At 39.5% G+C, this 24,423-nt stretch overlaps 1 protein-coding gene across 1 annotated transcript; it reads left to right on the top strand.

Moving 5' to 3' along the window:
• The first annotated feature begins 667 nt into the window (after positions 1-667).
• Positions 668-10,592, top strand: LOC123965113 (alkaline phosphatase-like). The gene is made up of 9 exons (XM_046041679.1): positions 668-748; positions 2,254-2,428; positions 3,783-3,958; positions 5,240-5,380; positions 5,500-5,569; positions 5,707-5,841; positions 6,730-6,921; positions 7,038-7,157; positions 8,382-10,592. The coding sequence occupies exons 1-9, from the start codon at positions 668-670 to the stop codon at positions 8,645-8,647; spliced, it is 1,356 nt and encodes a 451-aa protein (XP_045897635.1). The 3' UTR covers positions 8,648-10,592.
• The last annotated feature ends 13,831 nt before the right edge of the window (positions 10,593-24,423 follow it).

Here is a 24,423-nt window from a genome sequence, read left to right on the forward strand (position 1 = left end):
AAGGAAGCATAAAGTGCTCCAAAATGTCCTGGCTGCGCTGACTCTGGACTTAATAAAGAGACAGTGGACCAACACCAACAGATGACATGGCTCCCCAAACCAACACAGACTGTGGAAACTTCACAATGGACTTCAAGCATCTTGGATTGTGTGCCTCTCCATTCTTCCTCCAGACTCTGGGACCTTGGTTTCCAAATGAGATGCAAAATTTGCTCTCCTTGTGCCTTGATACAGCAGTTTGAGAACATCTGACTTATTTTGCAATTACCTTTTGAGGCTTTCCCTCCATGTGGACGGTGTCAATGATGATTTTCTGCACATCTGTCAGGTCAGCAGTCTTCCCCATGATTGTGAATTCCACTGAACCAGACTGAGAGACCAATAAAACGCTCAGGGACCCTTTGCAGGTTTTTTGGATTAATTAGCTGATTAGATTGTGACACTCTGAGCCTACAATACTGAACCTTTTCACAATTTTCTGAGATTTTGAATTTGGGGTTTTCATAAGCTGTAAGCCATAATCATCGGAATTATATCAAATAAAGGCTTGAAATATTTCACTTTGCATGTAATGAGTCTATATAATATATTAGTTTCACCTTTTAAGTTGAATTACTGAAATAAATGAACTTTTGCACGATATGCTAATTTTTCGAGTTTCACCTGTATGAAGGAGATCAGTGAGGTACCGAGGAGCGAGGTTGTGAATGGCCTTGAAGGTCAGGAGCAGATTGTTGAAATCAATGTGGTATTTAACTGGGAGCCAATGAAGCTGCTGAAGGACAGGAGTAATATGATTAATAGAAGGGGTTCTGGTGATGATCCAGGCAGCAGAGTTCTGAACCAGTTGAAGTTTATGTATGGATTTGAGAGGAAGACCAACGAGAAGAGAATTACAGTAATCAATGTGGGATGTGACCAGTGTGTGAACGAGAATGGCTGTACTAGTGGGTGAGAGAGACAGTCGGAAGCGATTAATGTTACGTAAATGGTATGCATATAAAGTATGCAGACCGAGTGACATTATTAATGTGAGCTTGAAATGAAAGTGTGCTGTCAAGGATCACCCCCAGACTCTTGACCTGGGGGGAGGGGGAAACTGTGGAGTTGTCAATGGTAAGAGAAAAACTGTCAGATTTAGTCAAAGTGTATGCCAAAGTTTGGTGCCAATGAGGAGAATCTCAGTTTTGTCACTGTTAAGTTTGAGGAAGTTTCAAGAGAACCAGGCTTTGATTTCCGTTTTTCGGTAGTCAGAGAGGGAGGTGGGTGGGAGCGATGTGGTAGGTTTGGTGGACAGGTAGAGCTGTGTGTCATCCGCATAGCAGTGGAAATGGATATTAAATTTACGAAAGAAATGGCCAAGAGGAAGCAGATAGATGATGAACAGAAGGGGCTCCAGGACAGAGCCCTGGGGAACACCGGTAGTGACAGGGGATGATTTAATGTCCAATATTTCAGCAACAGAGGGAAGCGAGAAACTTGAAAATGAATGAGAAAGAGGTGTCGGGAGAACTGAAAAAGACAGACAGTGTTGATCAGTCACATGTCTGTCAGTTGTTTTTTGTGTGCACCTCAGTCAAAAAGCCATGAAAATTGCTTGCTAGGTAGTCCGAACAGTCAGAAAGGCAAGTGAACATAATCATCCTGCTGATGTTAATTGTGCTGCAACTAATGATTCTTTTCATTATCTTATCATCTGCAGATTATTTTTGTGATTCATCAATTAATCTTTTAGTCTATAAAATGGCAGAAAATAGTAGAAATGCCATCAGAATTTCCCACAGCCCAAAGTGGTGTCTATAAAATGCTTGTTTTGTCTAACACAAAGTCTACTACAGTGAAGTAAAACAAAACTACAGTGACCTGCTCTTTTGGGAAATGATTAAACCTGTTTGTTTTTTTTAAGGTAAAACTGTTTTTAAAAATTCTTCTATGAGAACCAATTGGTCTGTGCCTGAGAGCAGCAGACAGGTTGAGGAAGTTAGAAAGTATTGAGAGATGGACTAACACATAGTTGGTTTTGGTCTTTTCATGGGATTTGCTGACAATAACAATAATGAAAGCATTATCCTTTAACTCAGTAAAAAAAGAAGTCATTATGTCATTTTAAGAAGAGCAGCGGTCCAGTTAGTGCTATGTATAAACAAATTTACATCACACTTAACACGTCTAACAAGCACATCACAATGACTATAAGCAATCCTTTTGGATATTTGAATTCTGACCACATGTCATTGGCCTGTAAATCTGCAGACATACAACACTAATGCACAGGTGCCAGACAGCGCTGGCACAGCCACAGCTTACCTCTGCGGGGTCAAGGCCAATGAGGGCACGGTGGGAGTGAGTGCAGCTGCTGTTCGATCCCAGTGCAACACTACGGAGGGCAATGAGGTCACCTCCATCCTCAGATGGGCTAAGGATGCAGGTAGCATGACGCTAAATAACACAGGCCTCTTTCGCAGACTTTTCTTTGTCTACAGGGATGCAGAGTTGTAATTGTTTAGATATTTGCAATCAATTATCATGTGTTTCATGTCGAGGAAAACTAATTGTGGTTGTAGTTAATGCTGTGTTAATGGGAAGTGGGAATACTCACTGGGGCGACTTGATCGCTCAAAGCAATGACTGTGAAGTGTTCTTGAAAGTGATGCAATTAGTACATGTTTTTTCATTCTGATCATTCACTTTTTTAGCTGCATTCTTTGAACCAAAGTTATCCTTAGAGCAAGTTTGTGAGTGACATTAACATGACCCAAAGAGTTATTTAAAAAAAAAAAATTCTATTTTCAAATGACAGAAGACAAACTTTTAACCACACATTTAAAAAAAGAAAATCTCTATTTGGCCATCATTGCTATGATGTTTTGTCAGTTGTTTGGTTGTTTTTGTTTTACTTCCCTAACCCTGAGGTGTCTGATTCCTTGATTTAAATTTGTTAGTACATATTAAACCAATTGCACATGGGTTTAGGGGTGGTTCATTTTCAATAATCACTTCAATGCCAGAACAAAACATAGAGTCACATTTCATGCAGACAGTTTTGATCACAAGCCTAAACGTGTCCCAATGAATGATGTCTGATTTTCATACCTTAAAAGGATAAATCACGGCGTTAGGCAACCTGCTGGAAAACATGTTGTGTATCTGTAAAGAGACTGAGATTTGAAAGAATTTAGTACAATGGATTTTCAGAGGGCAGGGAGGGGATAAGTTAGGGATGGGTGAAGGTCAGGGTGTCTGTGAGCATGTGCGTGGGCAGTCACAGATAACAAGAAATCCAATCATACCTCAAGGAACATTGCAGGCAGCATCTGACCTCCTGCACAAAGAAAATACAAAAGTGATTTTCATTAGGTAATTTTGCAAGACTGTCCTCTGCTGGTTTTGAGTTCAACGTTTTACTTTATATATCCAGAACATTTGTGGAAAACCATTTTTTATGCTGATAAATATTGGTCTATCCATTAGTCATTAGTGAACTTTACAGTTAAAATTGTTATACAGACTAGGGATGATCAATATTTTAATGTGGGAACCTTGACTACACAACAAAATTGCACTGTATTTTCTCTTTGAAATAACTGAATGAACATTGTTACAAGATACAGTTATTTTACACAATTCCCTCTTTGTATTACTCTCCCTCCACTGCAGCCAGGTAAACAAAACAGAGAAATTCTGTACTAAAAAGACAGTAACTTAGGCCATACAAGTATTTTAAAAATTGACTGAGCCCTAATTCAGACAGCTACCTGTATGTGTATGTGTGTCCACTGTAGGCAAGTCAGTGGGAATAGTGACAACAACCCGTGTCAACCATGCAACTCCCAGTGCTGCTTATGCCCACAGTGTGGACAGAGAATGGTACTCCGACAATGAGATGCCAGCTGAAGCACTGCAGGCTGGCTGCAAGGATATTGCCAGACAACTCTTTGAAAACATTCACAACATTGATGTGAGTTAAAAGTATTCTGAAACACAACTTATTATCAAGTGACTTGTCATGAGAAAGCTCTCAGATTTTCAGGTGACTTTTTAGGTAATTAGGTTTACATTGAAGGTGCACAATAAATCTACATTTTGTCACCTGAAAGAGTACGAACATAGAAGTAATCAAATAGTGTAACTGGTTTTTACATTTACAAGTTCATTTTAAATTGACAGTTCGCAAACCCCCTGCAAAACCCCTGCCCCATTCAACTTTTTTTCCAGTCATAGCTTAGCATCAGTACCTAGGCATGCTGGTCTGTCAAGCTTCAGATTTCTCAACATGTTGTGCTTTTGTATGAATGGAACCGCTGGATGATGGTTTCTTCTTTTTTTTTTTTACTATATCTAAAAAATACAGGAGAGAAAGTGTAAAGTATGATTTAAACAGTGTGTTGTAACTGGTTAACTAGCGTTCTACGTACTGTAGTAGCTTAAGCTAGAGGGCCAGGGGTAGGCTGTATCATTCATTGTTGGAGTTAAACACTACATAAAAAACTACCACCACTGTTGCTGGTCCTAGATGCTACTATCTCAGAGTGTAGGCTAAAGTTACAGGCTTTGTACTGCTCTATTGGATTTGATGAACTTTATACTCCAGAAAACCCAGACAAACTTGTTATCCAAGTTGGTTTTGGTCAATACTAAAAGCCTTTTCTTTTGCAACCCCAAAATTTGAACATAGCCTTAACTGTTAAAGTGACGTATGGAGGCATTTTTCCTGATCATAGTTAAAGTACTGAGAGTAAAAATACAAGAAGAAATCTGCTTCTTTATTTCCATTACTTCTACATGGATCATGAACTGATGAGGATGCCGATTTGTTACTTGGGACCTTGGGACTTGCAGATTTTAGCTAAGGTTTTTAGCATGATATCATGTATGTTGCCAACCAGTGTATATTTAAGACCCCTTTACAGGGTTCTTGTTTTTAAACAGAGCTTGAAACATTCAAATTTCAGCCGTAGACCCTGTTATCAACCAATTTGTGAGCCTGCTAGCAACAACTGTCACTTCAGCAAATAAAATTGGCCGCCGCAGGCTAGAAATTTAAGGCTGCATTAGCCTGCATTGGGAATTTTGATTTCACTGCCTGAAATCAATGACCCATTGTTTAGAAAACAACACGTTACCCACGTTAATACTGTTATCATACTTAATATGTGCACTTACAGCAACAGTAACTAGAGGGAGCTGGGCTTAGCTAACAGTCAGTTGTAATTTATTATTCTGTTCTGCGGCTTTGCAGGTGATTATGGGTGGAGGGAGGAAGTATATGTTCCCCAAAAACATGTCGGATGTAGAGTACCCTGGCATTGCGAAGCACAGCGGCACACGAAAAGATGGAAGAAACCTGGTGCAGGAGTGGATTGACAGAATGAAGGATAAAGTATATTTCTCCTCTATTTGCTGTTCTTGTTTCTCTGCTCCCTCTTTTATCTTTCCAATTACATTTAAATATTTGAAAGTTCAAAGTGTACATTTGCACCTCTTTTTTTTACTGTGCAGAAAGGTTATTATGTATGGAATAAGAAACAGCTCTTATCACTGAACCCTAACAACGTCGATTACTTACTGGGTGAGTTTCAAGTCTCAGTGTTATGATACTCGCATTGAAGTGTAAATGAAGAGCCATATGTGTATGCATTTGCTGTAGGCTTATTTTCAGTGTGTAATGTCCTATTTCTCTTTGAACCATGTGGTCTGTTATTCCAGGTCTCTTTGAACCTGCAGATCTGACATATGACTTGGAGAGGGACTCCGAGACTGATCCTTCACTGACAGAAATGGTGGAGGTGGCAATCAAGATCCTGAGGAAGAACCCCAGTGGATTTTACCTGCTTGTAGAAGGTGTGTTTGCCGCCTTGTGGTGAAATTGGACTGGTGTTTTGGGCCAGTTTCACAAAGACCTGTCAGATTGGTCTACTAAATCAGCTTTAGATTTTGTCAGAGACATCGCATATAACAATAGTGTATAATTCTGGGATTTACACTGTGATTGTTGGAATGAGTAGTTATAAATACTGTGATACCAAACATTGTTATTAGGATTATTAAAGAAAAAGTTTTACTTATCGGAGGACACACACTCTTGCTTTACATGCCTACAATTAAAATAAGATAAGATGAGATTTGTAACTAAAACTTTATTAATCCTCCATAGGGGAAATTTAGGTTGACATAGCAGCACGGAGGAATGTAAAAGAACAGATGCAGTATTGTAGAATCAGTCATTCTGCAAATAGCTCAGGCTACATGGCCTACATTCATACACCCCAGCCCGTTCACTATGCTCTGCCGGCTTGCTTACGACTCCCTCACTACAAGGGGGGCCCAACTACTGCTCAACAAAATCACAAATGTTTGCTGACCTAGCTCCACAATGGTGGTACAAGCCCTCATTTGACATCAGGGCAGCAGAAACTATACACATTTAGGCCAGTTTGTGACAACATCAAAAGGCAATCTCTGAAAAACATTGTAACAATTCACCAAGAAGCACTTAATTTCAATTAAATGGCCACTCGTCTATATAAAAAATCACTTTCCACTCAGGTTTACTCCTCTTTCCAGCCACGCTGGATCCAATGTGATCCAATGTGAGTCAAAACCGGTTGGCATTCTCTGTTTGCAGAGACAAATGAACAATTAACACGGGGACACAGGATTAGAACTTGTAGAAAATGAATATTTCACTGAGTCTTAACAGCTAACTGGAAATATTTGCCCCTCTGTCAGGAGGACGTATTGACCATGGCCACCATGAGGGCAAGGCAAAGCAGGCTCTGCATGAAGCTGTGGAGATGGACAGAGCAATCGGCCGGGCAGATCTCATGACCAGCATCCATGACACACTGACTATAGTTACTGCTGACCACTCTCATATGTTCAACTTTGGAGGCTACACAGCCAGAGGAAACACAATCTTTGGTATGTAATGAGAATGATGCACAGACAGTACTGTGTGAATCTTTGTTGTACCAGCGGTTTAGTAGTGCTGTAAGTTAAATTTTCAGTCTGGTTCTGTTTTTATGCTCTATCCACAGGTCTAGCCCCAATGTTGAGTGATATTGACCACAAGCCCTTCACCGCCATCTTATATGGGAATGGACCAGGTTATAAAATTGTTAATGGTGGGAGGCAGAATGTCTCCACTATTAACTACCGTAAGTAAAATCAGGTTGGGCTATGTTAAAAGGAAAGATTACAGTTAAAAGGAAAATCCATGTCTTTGACTTTCTTAAAAAAGTATCTACATCCATTTCACTGTAAAAAGTGTATTTTTTTATTATTATTCCTAAAAAAACCTTAGAAAGGTAGATTCTTTGTTTTTTTTGTTTTTTTAAACCTGTCCTGCCCAGCAGCCTGGTATAGAGTATGATGATCTGGATACCATATTGTGCCAGACAGATTTTACTTTAACAAGAAAGTATTAAAATACTCCTTTGTCTGTTTTATTATTTATTTAATTATGTATTGATTTGTCACCGGGCCGGACAGGGGGGCAGACACGGGGATGGGGAGACACAAACAGACAGCACAGAGAAAGGACAAGACCTGACAACAGGGAAAAGCAGTGGGAAACACCAATTGCAGAAAGCAACAAAACCTGCAATAGAACAGAGAGGGGGGCTTGGGGAGGAGAAAAACAACAAAAACAAACTAAAATAAAAATAATAATAATAATAGTAAAAGACAACCTGCCAAACAGCAGCAATGAACAGCTGACATAATAAGACAACTAAGAGAAAAATGAAAACAAGAAACAGTCACACACACTAAATAAGCAACACAGCACAGCCACGAGAGCTGGAATAATAATTCATTTAAATAAGTAACTGAAAGAAAAGCATCAGGAATAATTCTAAAATAGCTTATGACATTATAATCTACCTTTCTGAATTATTCCAGAAAGGTAGATTATATATTATATTATTATATTATATTAGTAAATGATGCCAGTTGCCAGTTTAGTTTTCTGGCAACAATTGATTAAACATTAACACAGCAAATTACAGTATGATATATATAGTCATGAGTGGTTAAGTAATCTCATATTAATGTTGCATAACTAAGATTAAATGTGCCCTGTGGAGTTTTCTTCTTGTGATGAATGTGTTTCTTTCCTCATCAAACATTTGAAATGATTTTTTGGTATTTTAAATCCAGCCCTCTCATGTTCGCTTGCAGTCTTCCTTTTCACGGTCTTTGTTGGCGCATTGCTGCATATCTTGTGCACATGCGTCTTTGTGCACCAAACCCACCAATAGAAAAACAGCCCCATTGAGCTACTAGAGACCTTTAAATTCGGGTGGATTTTCTCCCCTATAATTTCTCAGAAGTTTAAGACAATGATAACTTGACACCTTTTCTCTGTCCTTGCCTTTCAGAGGAAAACAACTACCAAGCTCAGGCAGCGGTACCTCTGAACTCGGAGACTCATGGAGGAGAGGATGTGGCTGTGTTTGCCAAAGGTCCCCTCGCTCACCTGCTACACGGGGTCCATGAGCAGAACTACATTCCCCACGTAATGGCTTATGCAGCCTGTATCGGTCAGAACAGGGAACACTGTATGACACACAGTGGGACTGCCGGATTACGCCCCCTCCTCTCTAGCATTGCGGCCGTTCTCACAGTCACACAACTTCTGTGCTGACCTTCCTCTGACTGTTCTCATCCTGTTGGTAACCTTGTTTTAACCAGTCAGACATTTTAAGATTTCAATGTTGGTTTTTTTTGTTATTTTTTTACAATTTCTATATCTTTTACTCTTCACTATTTTGATCATTGGACCACGGTTAAGCTGCTTGCACACTGCTCAGACTGCGCCCAACTAACACCAACACTCTAAAGTTGGCAGCAGTTGGTTTCAGTCTTTAGAATGTTCAGAAAACCAACCGTCAGTCACACTGACCAGACAGCAACTGACGAGACAGACCTATGAAAAACTGCTTGCCCTTTAAAGGTATTTCAACAGGTTGAAAGGACTTGGTGAGATATAATCAGCCATAACTCATATACAACGCTCCTAACTGAAATTAGTTCATTTTGAGAACCGTTGAGCCACAAGTAGTGAGGTGGAATCAGGTTTTTGCAAAACTGCATAGGCTATATGGGCTGTATTGGCTATTTAAATGTGTTTCAACTAGTAATGAGGACTAATTGAGCTATAATTTGTCTTTATGGCAAGTGCAATAGGCTACTACAAAACTCCATATTTCAACTGTTTGTAAAAGGACTGGACTATTTGGCACAAATAATGTCATAAGGATAATTGCAAGAGAGACACTTCTTTTATTTTAATTATAGCCTAATCCAGCCGTGAATCATGTTAATTAAAGACTACAGTCTGTTTTCCAAATATTAACAAGTATATTAAAAATAGGCCTACCAAACACAAATTTCATCTGCAACAATAGGCTAATTTTATTTCTTATAATAACGTTTTGTCAGGCCTAATAAACTGCAAACACTGCAACTGTGATTAATCCGTTACAAGAAACACTAACATTTCACAAAGACATAGAGTGATGTTTATTTGCACGTTATGACTGTTAGAGATAAAAGCAGCTGTAGATGTAGGCTATAGATACTGGGCGTTACTGCTTTATTGCGCGCGCTCCCGCGGAGGGCAATGAGTTTGATGATCAATTTTCGGCACAACACCTGCCGCTTCCTTCAGCGCATGTTCTGATTCAGATTGTGCACAAAGAGGAGAGGCTGTTCACAGACGGGTCCGCTGTCAATGAGAGAGAGAGGAGCGAGTAATGGACACCTTGCTAACCTACAGTGACAACAAAGAAAGTTGTGCGCGCTGACGTTCCACATGCAAGTATAGGCTTAGTTCTCAAGGGAACACTCTCAGATTGTTGCGGTTTGTGCAAAACGGGGCACATTGGTCCGACTTTCTACCACTCCACCTGACCCGACTAGACATGTCAAACTCTAAAGACTCCATCCAACTGACACCTACGAACACCGACTGATGGCGCACACTGATCCAACAGTCGGTGTTGGTTCGAGTCAGTCGGCATTTGTCAGGGCAGTGTGCAATCACCTTTAGGGCACTTGTGTTATGATAATGAATTGACAGAAGTAGAAGGATATCAATTTTACTCTATTCAGACAATTAGGTAAAACATTACAAAATAATCACCCCTGATACACTGAAATGAAAAGTGGTGCTGCAGAGATCACCACAAAATCAGAGATCTTAGTTGTCAGTGTTTTATTAAGGGTTTTAGGACGTGTAAAGCCTCATTGTTTAGTGTAAACCCATTAGGTTTGAATAGATAGATTGGATTTACAAATGTTGGAATATGTTTCATATCTTAAATGTGCAGAATCTACCTCAAAAGATTGCAAAAGATTTCTCATGTAATTATGGTGTGTTCAGAAGGGCACCTTTTTTTGACAAATTGTATGCCGAAATCAGAGGCAACTGAATGTCCAATTGATAAAAGATTAAAAGATGTACTTCTTGTCATACACCTTGTGCACTACATGAAAAAAGCACTGAATAAGCCCACCTCCCATTGTTGTGTCCAATAACAGAAGTTGTAAAACCTCTTAATAAAATTAATGTGGCTGTTTTCTGATAATCTTTTGTCAGTTTTGTTGCAACATTAATATTTAAGCTATAATACAATACTACACTCAAATGTATGGACATTTTAACCAGGCAAAAGGTTACAGGAAGAATTGTGTATAGAAGGAAAAAATTCTTTTTTGGACATGAGACCAATTAAAGTCTAAAATCTCAGAAGACGCACCATTTTCATCACATGCAAGTTTAACTACTGTACAGACAACACTTCAACACAAGGTCAGAAACACAGTTTTGTGGTGTGAACAACATCACGCAAATTTGTGATTCGTCTCCCTGGAAAATTCTCTTTCAGTTTACATCCTTTTTTTAGGGTGTCACATGTTGTAATTTTCCATCTGCTCTATACTGGCTTGTGTGGAGTGTAAATGGACTGAAGCCACTCACTCCTTGGCATCATGTGTTCACTGGGAAAACAGAGGACTCGTGTTGGTTGAAGCATGAAAAGGGGAGGTTTAGCTTTAACGGGTATGAAATTGAGTCCTCTTGCTTTCACTAAAACATTCTCCACATCAGCACATATATCAGCTGCTTGGAATCTACTAAGGGCATAGAGGGCCCATTCACCCATTTATGTAATCTTGCTTTGCTGATTAGGATTTTTCTTCTATTCCTCTTGGCTGTTAAAATAGTCCTGTAATCCTGTTTTATCTTTTGTATTCTATATTTAGAAGTGGAGGAAGATGGGTATCACATTTTATGGCATGAATATTCAAGTGGGCTTTCAACCCCCAACCTCCCCATGCTTTTAAATATATATGTGTACACAGTGCTTCTTAGATTTCCTGAATGAAAGCCTTTTCTAAAATGATGAAATGGGTGATGAAACCAGGACAAAGCCTTGATGGTGCGTTCTTAGGTCACCTTGGCAGAGCTTTGCTGTTCAATTCATGAACGACAAGGCATGCAGTTAGCATGAACAAGGTGATGAATCCTCCCCCCTCCACTAATATTTCTAAGTTGACGTGAGTCAGGTCTATGGAAATGCTTGAGGGGGGCATGCAATTTTCTCAGAATGATGTCTGCTGAGTTCATATTACAAAGCCATATGAACGTGTGGCATGGTGGACCAGGAAGGGGGGAATTGGATGAAAGCCGAACTACGCCACCTAGGGAATTGCACCCCATGAAATTTAAACCTTGTTTAATTGAAGGAGAATAAAGAGAAAAAGGCACACAGGAACGTTACTTATGAGGCAGAGATGTGATTCAAAATATACCAAAATATATTTTTAATAAACAAAAACAATCTGGGACTGGAACTGCTGAAAGGAAAAAGTTTTGTGAACCAGCAAACATCTATGATACAATGGTAGATAAGACAATTTTTATTACAAACACCAACCACAACCACAGCAGGGACAGAGCAGAGAGAGAGCAAGGGAACACAGGTGTCTTATATAGTCTAATGCCGCGTTCGAGACCGGGCGGAATTGGGATTTTTCCCAGTTGAATCTTCTGACTTCCGACATCAAAGCGTTCCAGGTGCATGGTGGTGCATGACACCGAAAGTGAACGAAAACCATGACAGTGTACACACACTTGCACCCTCAGCAGTGCAAAAGGATGGCAGTTAAATGCAACATAAATGACATAAATAACCTATACGTTACTAGTTAACTGTGTACTCCGATAGCTACATCAGCTGGTAATCCTCAAATCAATGTTGTAGGCTACACTTCCTAATGTTTTGGCATTTTAAACAATAACTTTTATGCAGAGAAGATGACTTTATGAGATTCTTTACTGTAGCCAGCTACCTAATAACACATTTCTACATCAATGTACCTACATGCAGAACAGATTTTACTATATGTCGTATACATTTATCGGACGCTTTTATCCAAAGCGACTTACAATCGCTATATGTGTCAGACGTCACACGCCTAGGGGTTAAGTGTCTTGCTCAGGGACACAATGATGGATGGGTTACAGTGGGGATTGAACCCGGGTCTCTCACACCAAAGGCATGTGTCTTATCCATTGCTCCATCACCACCACCAATTTAAATACATGCAAATATGCATTTTGTTGCGTTTTAGTTTATGGTTTACCATTTACAGTGTGTGCTTCCATGGGCGCTGACATTGTTTTGTGACGTAATTCAGATGCTACTTATGAAGTCGGGCTACATATTTTTTCTCCAAGTTCACAAGTAGGAAATCCGACTTCAAATGGCGTTCCACAATACTTTTTATAGTTGGAGGTCGGAAATTTCCCAGTTCCGAGCTGCCTGGAACACAGCATAGGTCAAGGCAACATTCAACACCACCACACATTAACCTGCACTTAGGAAATCTTTCCCCAACACATATGGCTTACCAGCAATACTTTCCTAAATAATTTTATAGTTTCTAGCCTTTCCCCACATCTTTTATCCAGCCAGTATGTATACAATATCCACAATAAGTGTCCAGTAGTTGAAGCATTTGCCTGTTAACATACAATCATTTTGGAAACCATGCTGTTGTGTTTTAAAAGTTGGAGTGAATCATTCACCAAACTTCCTGCCTTTATTTTTGCTTACATTTTTGATTTTCTGCCTTGTAAAACTAGACACAGCTGAAACTTATCAGGTTCAGCTGTGTCTAGTTTTCCTCAGCTCACTTGTGTATTTAAGCTGAGTTCCAGACTGATCAGAACTCAAAAATTTCTTTTTCTTTCTTCTGACCTTAAAGCATTCCAGGCTGTGATAAACTCTTTGTCAAGTGTGCACAGTTGCACCCTCAGCTGCGCCTTTGGTGTCAATTAAAAAAGATGGCTCTTTTATTGAAAACAAGTAACATAAATATATGTTACTCATTAACCCGTCTAGCTACATCAGTTGGAAATCCTCAAAAGTCAGTAAATGTTGTAGATTATACTTCCTAAGTTTTGGCATTTTTAACATTTTACTGAATAGGTGAAGATGACTTTCAGAGATTCTATACAGTAATCAGCTACCTAATAATATTAGCAAAATATTTCCACATCAATTTACAACAGGTTTTACCATATGATAGCATGAATTATTTTAAGTTAAATACATGCACTTTATGTTACCTTTTAGTTTATGGCTTTAATATTTACAATGTGTGCTTCCATAGGAGATGCCATTGTTGTTTGACGTCATTTGGCTGCTACTTGTGAAGTCGGGGTACATATTTTTGCTGCGTTCCAGGCAACTCCGAACTGGGAAATTTCTGACCTCCAACTAGAAAAAGTACTATGGAACGCCACTTAAACTTGCTAGTGAACTTGGAGATCTCAAAACATTAAAAAAAAACAAAAAGAAATTAGCTAACACTAATAATGACATAATGACAATTCAGGATAAGTGGTTTCCCGTCATTCCATGGTTGTAAACCAGGAGTGTGTTAATGCTCCATTATTGTTGTAAGGTAGTGTAACTTTTTCAATTCAACCTGCACTTTAACTATTATCAAACAGGCAACAGCTGTGACATATTCTTGTAAACATTGGCATAAAAGTAAGTATACCATACATAGAAATACATGTAAATAGAACCCAATGGCTCTCTGGATCTGTGTCAAAAATACATCCAAAAACAATGAGTACCGAATGCATTTCGAAAGAACAGCTACACAAAGTAATGTGTATATATAATTTGTAGCTTTAGGTCTACATAGTGTTATGGTCTTAAACCTCAATAACCTGTAAGTGGCCTGTCATTGCGTAATCTTTACCTTTTCACATAATAATATAATAATTTCCCCTTAATCAACTTGTAAAAATTGTTGGATATAAAATATAGTATAATCCTTCCTTGTCAGTTGTTCATTGGAGCCACAGTTAGAGCTGTCAGTGTGAGCCTGGATGTGATAGAAAATACTGTTGCTCTTCTGCTGTAGATATAGATCTTGATTGACCCTAAAAAGTTTAGTGTCATCAAAGCGTTACTCGCCATGACAACACTGACATCAAGTCGCTCATCAGACACATCACCTCAACCTCTCTGAGTAGTATGCTGTGACAGCTTTCCATCTCACCCCTGTCCGATTTCTCTCTCTCTCTCTCTCTCTCCCCTTCTGATTTGGCATTTACTTTTACTTTGAGTGATGTTTCATATCAATCAATCTCTGTCTATATCAGGGACCCTCTCTTCAATCTGTGTCATTGATCTCCAGCCCTTTGATTTGCTGTGGGCATGGTTAAGTAATTGAAAAAAAAGGGGGAGTGTGTTGAGATTCAGAGCCTCAGACAGATCAAACTAGAAAGCAAGGCAAGGCTGACAGCTCCGGGCTGCTGTATAAAAGGAGCAGTGAGGCTGCAAGAAGATGTTAATTCTCCCCTTTTCAAAGCAGAGATCCTTCTCTGGGCAAGAATGGAGTCAATGGCCCTCCTCCTTTGGGTAATCTAGTTCAGCTGAGTGCATTTAATAAAACCCACAATGAACCACTACCTGATTCACTATGCAAAATACTTAGTTTTAAAAGTATTGGATTGAATGTTTTGTATTCATAAGGATTTCTACCAAGGTTACCACTAACTATTACACTTGTTAATTCTTCTGATGTTGTTATGCTGAGTACTATTATCATTCCCTCTGCAAATTTCTGGACATGTTCATATAATGTTATAGTCTCCAAGCGTTTCCTACTGCGAAGAGGTGAACATGTCCTAATCGCTTTTCTCTACACCCCCCAGCTGCCATCACCCCTCCGAGGGCAGCCAGCATTAGAGCTAATCCCTCTGCAGCTAATGAGGGCAGAAAGTATCAGTCCTGTTCTGTAACTTCTGCACATATTTCCATTTGGTCTCTCCAATTCTCTTTTGCACAACCTCACTGTCATGAACATAATGGCCTAAAACACCCCCAAAATGTGCAGAGACTGCGGGAAGTGATTTAACTTGAGAGTGAGACCAGCTACACTGGGAAGATTTGCTGTGAAGTCAGGGAGGGTGTCACAAAGTGCTGAGTAAGTGCAGCAGGAGTGAGCCCAAATGCAAGACACTTGTGAGCTGAGGTGGAGTTCAGGATTTATTAGTCCAATGCACAAGTCAGGCAAGAACAAAACTCATGGGAACAGGAACTGGTTACGTCCAAAAAAAGCAAACAAAAGACTAAACAGAAACACCAGGTATATATATACACACACACAGACTAACGAGCAGGGCGGGAGCAACACAGGTGACAGGGATCAAGGTAACGAGGCAGGCAGAAAGACAGCAGGGAAAACGGAGAGAGGCCGGCAGAGGCAACAGGGGGCAACAGAGAGGCAGGCAGGCAGAGACAGCAAAGGGGAACAAAGAGGCAGACAGGCAGAGTGATAACTGGGGGAACAGACGGAACACTTGACAGGCAGACATGGGGCAGAATAAATAACCAACACAGACAGAACACATGTAACAAAATACCGGACAAGGATCTAACTTCAGACAATAACAGAAACCCATGTAAACAGACAAACACTGACCAACTATAACACAGGGATCATAACAGACAAAACCTAAATGAGAACACAGAGTACCGAGCAGACTAAACCCAAAAGATGCAGAGAAAGAACTAGAATCAAATACTACTACAAGAACTAAAACACAGGACTAGGAACACAGACATGGAACAAAAACCCAGACTCCCCAACAAGACACACAGACAGGACTGAAACCCAGACACGCTCAGGACAGGATCGTGACAGAGGGACATGCCTTGCAAATTTACATACTAATTAGAAGCACATGAAACCAAGCATTTTACTTTATACAAACGATCCCACATTATCCACAGTTACCTCTGCCTTTTGGATCCCTTCAAAGTACTGACATAACCCATAATGACTATCATTTACAATTAGAGACATACAGGAGTGTTTTAGATTTGTTGCTAGTCACTCTGTTTGCAGCATGTGAACCAAAGCCATAACTATTTGCCTTGTTGTCATGCTGGGAAAGAAATAATCCAGCAAATGACAGTGCCAGTGATTTTGCAGTGGATTTCCACTCAGTAAATATGTGACTTTTGCCTGAGATTCCTGCTTTGTTTTTTCTGTGTGTCAGCCAACCTGTTGCATTACCCACTCTTAGCCATTAATAAAGTAACACTTTTTTTCCTGCTCTGCTGTCTCTTATCGTTATCTTATCTTATTGGGTCGTTATCTTATCTTACTGGGTGTGTGACTTTGCTACCCTGATGGGTAGCAAGTCACACACCCAGTCACACACCCAGTCACACACCCAGTCACACACCCAGTCACACACCCAGTCACTGTCAGTGGAGCAATTTCGATGACATTACCAATTACTGTCGGAAAACAGTTTTTAACTCTGGGATAGGCTTCTGCATGTACATAAACACCAGGAATAAAGAGAACTATTACCTCTGCTTTTACCTTTTCCTTGACCCATGGGAACTAGGGCTGAACGATTTTGGAAAATAATCTAATTGCGTTTTTTAAAAATATTATGCGCAACATTGCGATTGTGATTTAATATGCGATTAATTTTTAAGCTCTTTACCTTCTGTACTGTATTATTCAAAACCGACAAGCAATCAGTGTATACCAACAAAATATTAGATAGATTAAGCATACACTGTTCTTTTGGGTCAGACCTGTGTTATGATGAAATTAAGTGATGCATTAATTGCATGAATTATTATTATGAGCCATGGTGGAGAAAAAGTATCAAATTTTAATAATATGAGAAAGATAATTTCAGAGACAAGTCATGGCATTAAATAATATGATATAATGTCATCAGTCGGCCTACAGAAACAAAGTTCACCACAGTGTATTATAAAGTAAGCGCTCAATACAAAACACACTGTTCAACCACCAATTAATGAGTCCTTATCTCAGTTCAAATTTCCTAGGAGTCCATCTTTCAGTTATAGAAATAGGATGTTTTGACATAAATTAAATTACTTAACAGTTTATACAAATCCAGCTAGTGGAACTCCATCAGTTAGGCTAATTGACAGAAATTTAATTGGCAACTGTTTTGGTATTAGTCATTTTTCATGTAAAAACATTTCATGGTTCCAGCTTCACAAATGTGAAGATTTTGTTTTAGATTATCTTAATGTATTTAAAAAAGAAAATCATTTAAGGTTTGGACTGACAAAATAAGCATTGTTAAGGTGTTACTTAGGGCTCTGGGTAACTGACAAAATTTCTCACAATTTTTAGAGTTTATTAAAATCGATTAATGGAGAAAATAATACATAATAAAAATAATCATTAATTGCATTTTATTATTACAAATAATAATCTAATGATATAATATATAATAGTATAACAGTCATAGGGGACATTTTTCTTTCTGCTTTGAGTAGGCTACTTTTATTTTTAATAGGTTACTTCTACATTTTCCACTTACATACATAGCAATTCAGCAATTTGTCTGTACTCCCCACTCTGCTCTCACTATCTTTGTTAAAAGCCTATGAATCACAGGCAAGTGATTTCGTCCAGGAATTGTAAAATCAAAATGCTAAAAAAACAAAACAAACTGCAGTTACCGCATCCATCGTGCATCAATGTTGCCTAGTAACGAACGTGCTTGCAGTGGGATCACAGAGTTTACCCGGAAACAACACATTTTAATTTATGATCGGCTAAATGGCTCTGGCATTTAGTAGGCAACAGGGAAAGCTATGAACTCGGCAGAAAAATTATCGTCAATTAATTGAATATAGCGAGACAACTTTGAGGGTTATCTCTTATGTCTCGGTGTGAGAAATAGGTGTGGCGTGTGAACTGGCTGAAATGTGTGTCTCACAGTGAGTGCGTGAGGTTAGAGACCCCTGCAACAATTAAGGTACAGCGTAACGTGCGAAGTTAATGCTTCCTCCGCAGACTGGTATAATCGCAGCCTTTGCGATTAGAAAATCATATTGTGATAATATCGCAAATGCAATTAATCGTTCAGCCCTAATGAGAACGTATGAGAACTCACTCAAATGTTCACTAGATACACAATAATTACATTCTTGTGAAATTCTCTAGTTAGTTACTTGCTGTTACTGTGTTCACATCTTATGTATATGTCTTATTTATTATTCGAATGTTGACTCAAATAGGAACATGAACATGTGGTCGTAGCTCAGAATATATGGCATCTATTGCAATCTGGTCTACTAAGGCTGCAAGAGCTGCTTAAAACATAGTCTATATCTCTGCCTCTTCAGCAATAAATTTTCCCCACACTCCCAATTATTGAAGCATAGTGGTGAGTATAGAAATCAAGTTCCTCACCTCATCACAGTAAATGTGAATTAAGCCATAAACAACAAAAATAATGAGGGGTGACTTTCACTGAAAGGGGCAGGTCAGTCACCAACTAACTGTTTATTATGGCAAATACGATACTGGGGAGTGACCTCTATAAACTTCAATGAACATCCCTTGGCCAAAACATCTTTTTCCAAATATCAGACAGATACCATAGGGATGAAGGTGGGGTTAGTGGCTGTCTTCGCCAGAAAAATAATAGTCTTAGTTGTTTGTTCAAATTCTTGCGTGAATAGTAGTAGCAAAGGTGGAAGCAGCACAATGTTACATGGCTGCAAAATGAGCACTTGATGGTTGGCCATACAAAATGTGTGACTTGCATCTGGTGTTCAATCAGTGTTGTTGTTTTTTTATTAACCTTAGTGTTAGCTGCCTAACTTTAAAAATAACCCATAGAGGTGAAAATAATTTTTTTTGTATGCTTTTTGATTGCATTATAGTAGTAGCCACTGGATGATAAATAGTGGTAGAATGATTTCTGATTTATTTTCATTTAGCTAAAGAAAGTTTTAAGACATCCATTACATTTATTCATTTAGCTGACGCTTTTATCCAAAGCGACTTACAATTGCTATACATGTCAAAGGTTGCACGCCTCTGGAGCAACAAGGGGTTAAGTGTCTTGCTCAGGGACACATTGGTGGATGGATCACATTGGGGGATTGAAGCTGAGTCTCTCACACCAAAGGCATAGTCTTATCCACTGCTCCATCACCACCCCAATGCTTGATTTCTGAGAGACAAAATAGTAAGTGATGCAAACTGCCCTTTTAAAAAAAATAGTTTTTTAATAAATCTGACATAATTCTGTGTGTCATCTGCATAACAATGATATGTGTTTGCATATATTATTTCCTGTTGGAAGCATGTACTGTATATTCACCTTATTCTGAAAGGAAATATGGACTCAGCTAGTTGACCCGTTTGTTTTTTTACGAGACTTCCGGTCAGCTAACTCGCTTTTTTTTGGTTGTAGTCTCATGTGGTCTTGTGTTTGGCAGATGACAGCTGACAACTGTATTTTACAGGAAGGTGGCTTATGTTTCCCTTAGAAAGGAAAAGGATGAGAAGCTCAGTCATCCGTGAGGAACTCAGAGTTGAGTCGCTCTCCTTTGGAAATGTCTTGGGATCCCCCAGTCAGAGTCATTTGCCAGGTAGACTACTAAATGATGATGCAGAGGGGAAGTAGAGGATGAGGCAAATGTTCATGAGAACCACTGCAGCAGTTGGTGTTGAAACAATCCACCACTCCCATATCTTGGTGAGTCTCCCACAGTGACCAGCTGAAAAACAAGGTGTGCTGAGCAAAACGAGTCCATGTGACACAAAAAACAGAAAACATCTCTTCAAAATATGAAAAATAGGGACAGGGTTTTTTAAAAATCGAAACGACAAGCCCAGATCCCAGATTTCGTGATGGTTCGGTTTGTTTCTGGTATGAAGGCTTTTTTTTTTATGGTTCGGACTTTCAGACTATTTAAAGGAAGTTTGTCGGTTGACGTGTAAACCGGGAAACAAACAAATGCACAGAGAAATGCATTGAAATAAGGACACTTAAATTATAAATCAAACAGCGGTCTAAAGTCTAGTTTATGCTGGGTGACCATAAACTTCAGTTAACACAGTCACAGAAAACTAGTTTTGCTGGATATCATGCACAATGTGTTAAACATGAGTTGCTAACCTTAACCTAGCTATAGTCATGTCCGAGTGCACAAATGTACAGCCAGTCACGCTTCATGCTAAGACGGCTAACGTTAGCTAACTGTTAAACATGTCATTCTATCAAAGGAGACAGCGATAGACTCCGTGACCCTGCCAACAGTAAACATAAATTATCATTAAATCATGCGATACTACATTTAAAAACATTTCTATTGAAATGAGCAACATAACGTCAGCTTACCTCCATCTAGCTTGTACACGTTTGTAGCAGATCTAGGCTGAGTAAAATTTTAATACAGTTATGAAAATTAATATTTCCGGGAATATTAATTTATGCCTCGAAATTAGGAGCACCACCTAAAGATTTGCTTGTCCGCCCAAGGCTTTAGGTCCTTGAGTATAGCCTGAGAATTACACGAATGTCTGGTAATTCATTAGTTGTTACTGGTTCAGTTATTCTGAACTAGTTAACTCTAGTCAGTCAGTCAATCTCAAATCTGAGGGTGAGTTCTATGTATAGGGACTCTAGATTCTTAATAACGCACACACAACATCACTGTGCTCAAGGTGAATTTATTAACTAACAAAAGAGAGTACAATAGTGGGTAAATGTGGTAATATTACAGGGACAACAGTCAATATGACAACCAGGAGGTAATAAAACAGGGTGGCCTGTGTAAGGCTCGATTGAATTTCACTTTATATTGTAGAGGGAGAGAATTCGACGAGTATGAGGGAACGAATGACCGAAATTAGGTTGCAGATTTAGTTTGACTAATCTAGGGGTTTATTAACTGTGGATGGAGCCAACTAGAGAACACCAACGAGTCACAGAGTGTGGTTTGTTTTGCCCTACCGTTGCCGCAGGTCCCGTAGCAAGGCTCGACTGCCGGTTGGCTCGTGGAGTCGGTTCTGGCCCGACCCCAGCGGCGTTTTCGAGTTGATTTCGATACCGGTGGATTTGTTCCGGAGTCCTTAGTGGGAAGCGCTTGCACGGGCCGTCAGCCAAGGCTTTTACTCTGATCTCAGTTCGTTTGGTGTCGCTATAGCGGAGCTCACTCCGGGTTCTGTCGTCAGAGCCGTGGTTTCATTCATTCAAGGCCATAAATGAAGGCTTCTGAGTTTCTGGTCCAAAGTTGTTCAAAATGATCGGATGAGGTTGCAACAACAAAATCAGATAAACTCACACATTTGCCGCAGGTTTGCGAGGCCTCGGGAATATAGGCTATTTAATGTTGCTGAGATTAAACAGGTCTGGGGAAAGTTTCACCCAGGCAGCTCCAAACAAAAATCAAAAATCAAATCTCCCGCTAAGAAAATTGGGATTCAGGGTCGTAGCTTTCTCAGCTCGTCTGAAGGGAATTTAAGTACGAAACGGAAAAGGATTGGAATTTCAAAAAGTAAAGGAATTAAGAGAGCATATACATTTAGTTTCAAGAGAGTTTTTTTTTAGAGCAGAGGACAACAAGGCCCTTTTATTTGACTTCATTAGGTAGCCTAGTGACGTCAATTTGGGAGTGGGTCTCAGGGGAAGTCACCCCAAAGGTGTTCACTTTTTGGGATAAAGAAATATACGTCCACAATATCGACATTTGGGAAAATACTCAGTTCTAAACATTCGGATAAAGACAATTAAAACGAGGCTAAACACTATGGAAAAAGGTTATAATCGGTATATAAAACATAACAAAGCTTAATTACATGTCCTCAGTATACTTGCTGGTTACTGGTTTTAACTCAAGAGACAATTTAGATGTAAGCGTGGCATCAAAATTTTGTTTATGCAATTACATGGTGATAGGTAGGCCTACTTAGCGATCATTGTCAGTGTAAGCCGAGTTTTAAACACTTGCATCCTTTCCCTGGGTGGCGCTCGGGTCACATGAGAAAACAGAAAACATTCCACTTGTGAGGTTTACCACTTTAACTGAGAGGCTGGTGATACCAAAGGCGTATCAATGGATATTTTAGTAGGAAATTGTATATGAAACATTCAGCATTAGTTAATACTGAACAGACAGTGATTACTAGGGAGTAACATGGATGAATTAAGACAAAAACGCAAGAAGGGAACTCTTCAAGATTACTTTCTTATGGGTCTGCTAGTTTTCAAACATCACTAAAAGGATAAATGTAAATGCTCCGTACTTGTATAGCGCCTTTCTAGTCTTTTCAACCACTCAAAGCGCTTTTACACTACATCTGCATTCACCAGTCACACACATTCATACACTGAGCCTAAGTGCTCAAACAGAAACTAACATTCACACTCACTCATACACTGGCAGAATAGCCGCCAGGGGCAATTCGGGATTCAGTATCTTGCCCAAGGACACTTCGACACGCAACCAGGGGGAGCCAGGGATTGAACCGCCGATTACGATTAACGGCCAACCCGCTCTACCTCCTGAGCCACAGCCGCCCAACAATAACAACAGGGTCATTACTTACTAAACTCACTGCTCACTTAGCAAGGTTATTATTTAAACAGAACAAACACAGTTATAATGGAACCTTGCTTGGTTCGAGAAACAGGGGTTGTTATGGTCTCTTTTCTTTGCATTCCTGGCTTATCACATCGGCTATCAGAGTACGAAATGGTGGTTTATGGCTCAGCCGTTCTGTGGAGAGAAAAGAGTCAGGTTGAGGCCGGAGGTGACCTGCGGGACGAAGAAAGGGGTCAGATAGCCCCTTTTCCTGTCCTGTTGACTGTCTTTAGTGACACCATTACGGCTTGAATACACAATCCATAAGCAATGTATTGTCTGATTGAGTCTCTGCCGGTTCTTACCAAACACCAGGCGATGTCTCTGGTTTTTGCATGTGAAAAGGTCAACTCTCGGGGAGGAAAACTTCCCTCCCTGTTTTGACACCATCTGACCTTCTTTGAAGTGCGTCTGGTTGAGTTCACAACACGTTACAACGCCGTCTCCAGTAGATCAGAGCGAGGGGATTGTGGGCGTGGCCATGAAATGCAAACCCATGTTTGTTCAGTGAAACTGCAAAACTATTTAACTTGCAAAACTTATTAACTTGCGCAACTTTCTGACTCACAAGGAAAACTTTTTGCCTTGCAAAACTATTTAACTTGCAAAACTTAGTAACTTGCAAAACTTTCTGACTTGCAAGGAAAACCTTTTGACTTGCAATCAAATATTATGACATCATAGCAATTAAAAGTTTTGTGACACAAAAAGGCCTGTTTATTTTTAATTACAAACTTGATCTTTGATTGAAGTGCTATAAATATTCTCTCAAAACATTTTTTTTTTGCTTGCATTAAAAAGACACAAAAATACCTTCATAGGCGTGGGGTGGGGTAAATTTTTAGGGAAGCCAAGTGAGAGGGGATGTCCTTTTGGAGGGCAATTATCTAATGTATTGTGCTATTACAGTGCAGGGTATAATTTTACACAAAACTGAATCATACTTTAAAGATGCACACTATATGTTATCAATGCACACGCTGAAAGTTGCATTTACCTACACGTACGCTCTCTCTCTCTCACTCACTCTCTCTCACCCCAAATATGCATGCGCAGCTCCAGTTTTGGTGTTGGTCTTCCATCAGACTTAATCTTAAATTGCTGCTGTAGTGGTAGTTTAGTAAAACTATTTATAACTAAAAACTCCAAATCTCCACCCTACATAACTGCACTAAAGTTGCTAACAGCTCCCATTATTTCATCTGAATGACGTTGATCGCATTCTGTGATTTGATTGGCGTGAAGCCATACAGCGGCTGGCTTCCCTTTGAATCATCCTGACTAATCACAGTAGAGTCAGACTTCAGGTCAGTCTACGGTGGTGCAATATAGTGTTTCACCACACATCCGACACATAGCATTTAGAGTTTCACTTATTGCAAAATACTCTGTGAGAAATGAGGAAGAGATGACAGCAACAGCACATAAGATTTATCGAAGCTAA

The sequence above is a fragment of the Micropterus dolomieu genome, unplaced genomic scaffold (assembly GCF_021292245.1).
Source record: "Micropterus dolomieu isolate WLL.071019.BEF.003 ecotype Adirondacks unplaced genomic scaffold, ASM2129224v1 contig_8686, whole genome shotgun sequence".
Taxonomy (NCBI): Eukaryota; Metazoa; Chordata; class Actinopteri; order Centrarchiformes; family Centrarchidae; genus Micropterus; species Micropterus dolomieu.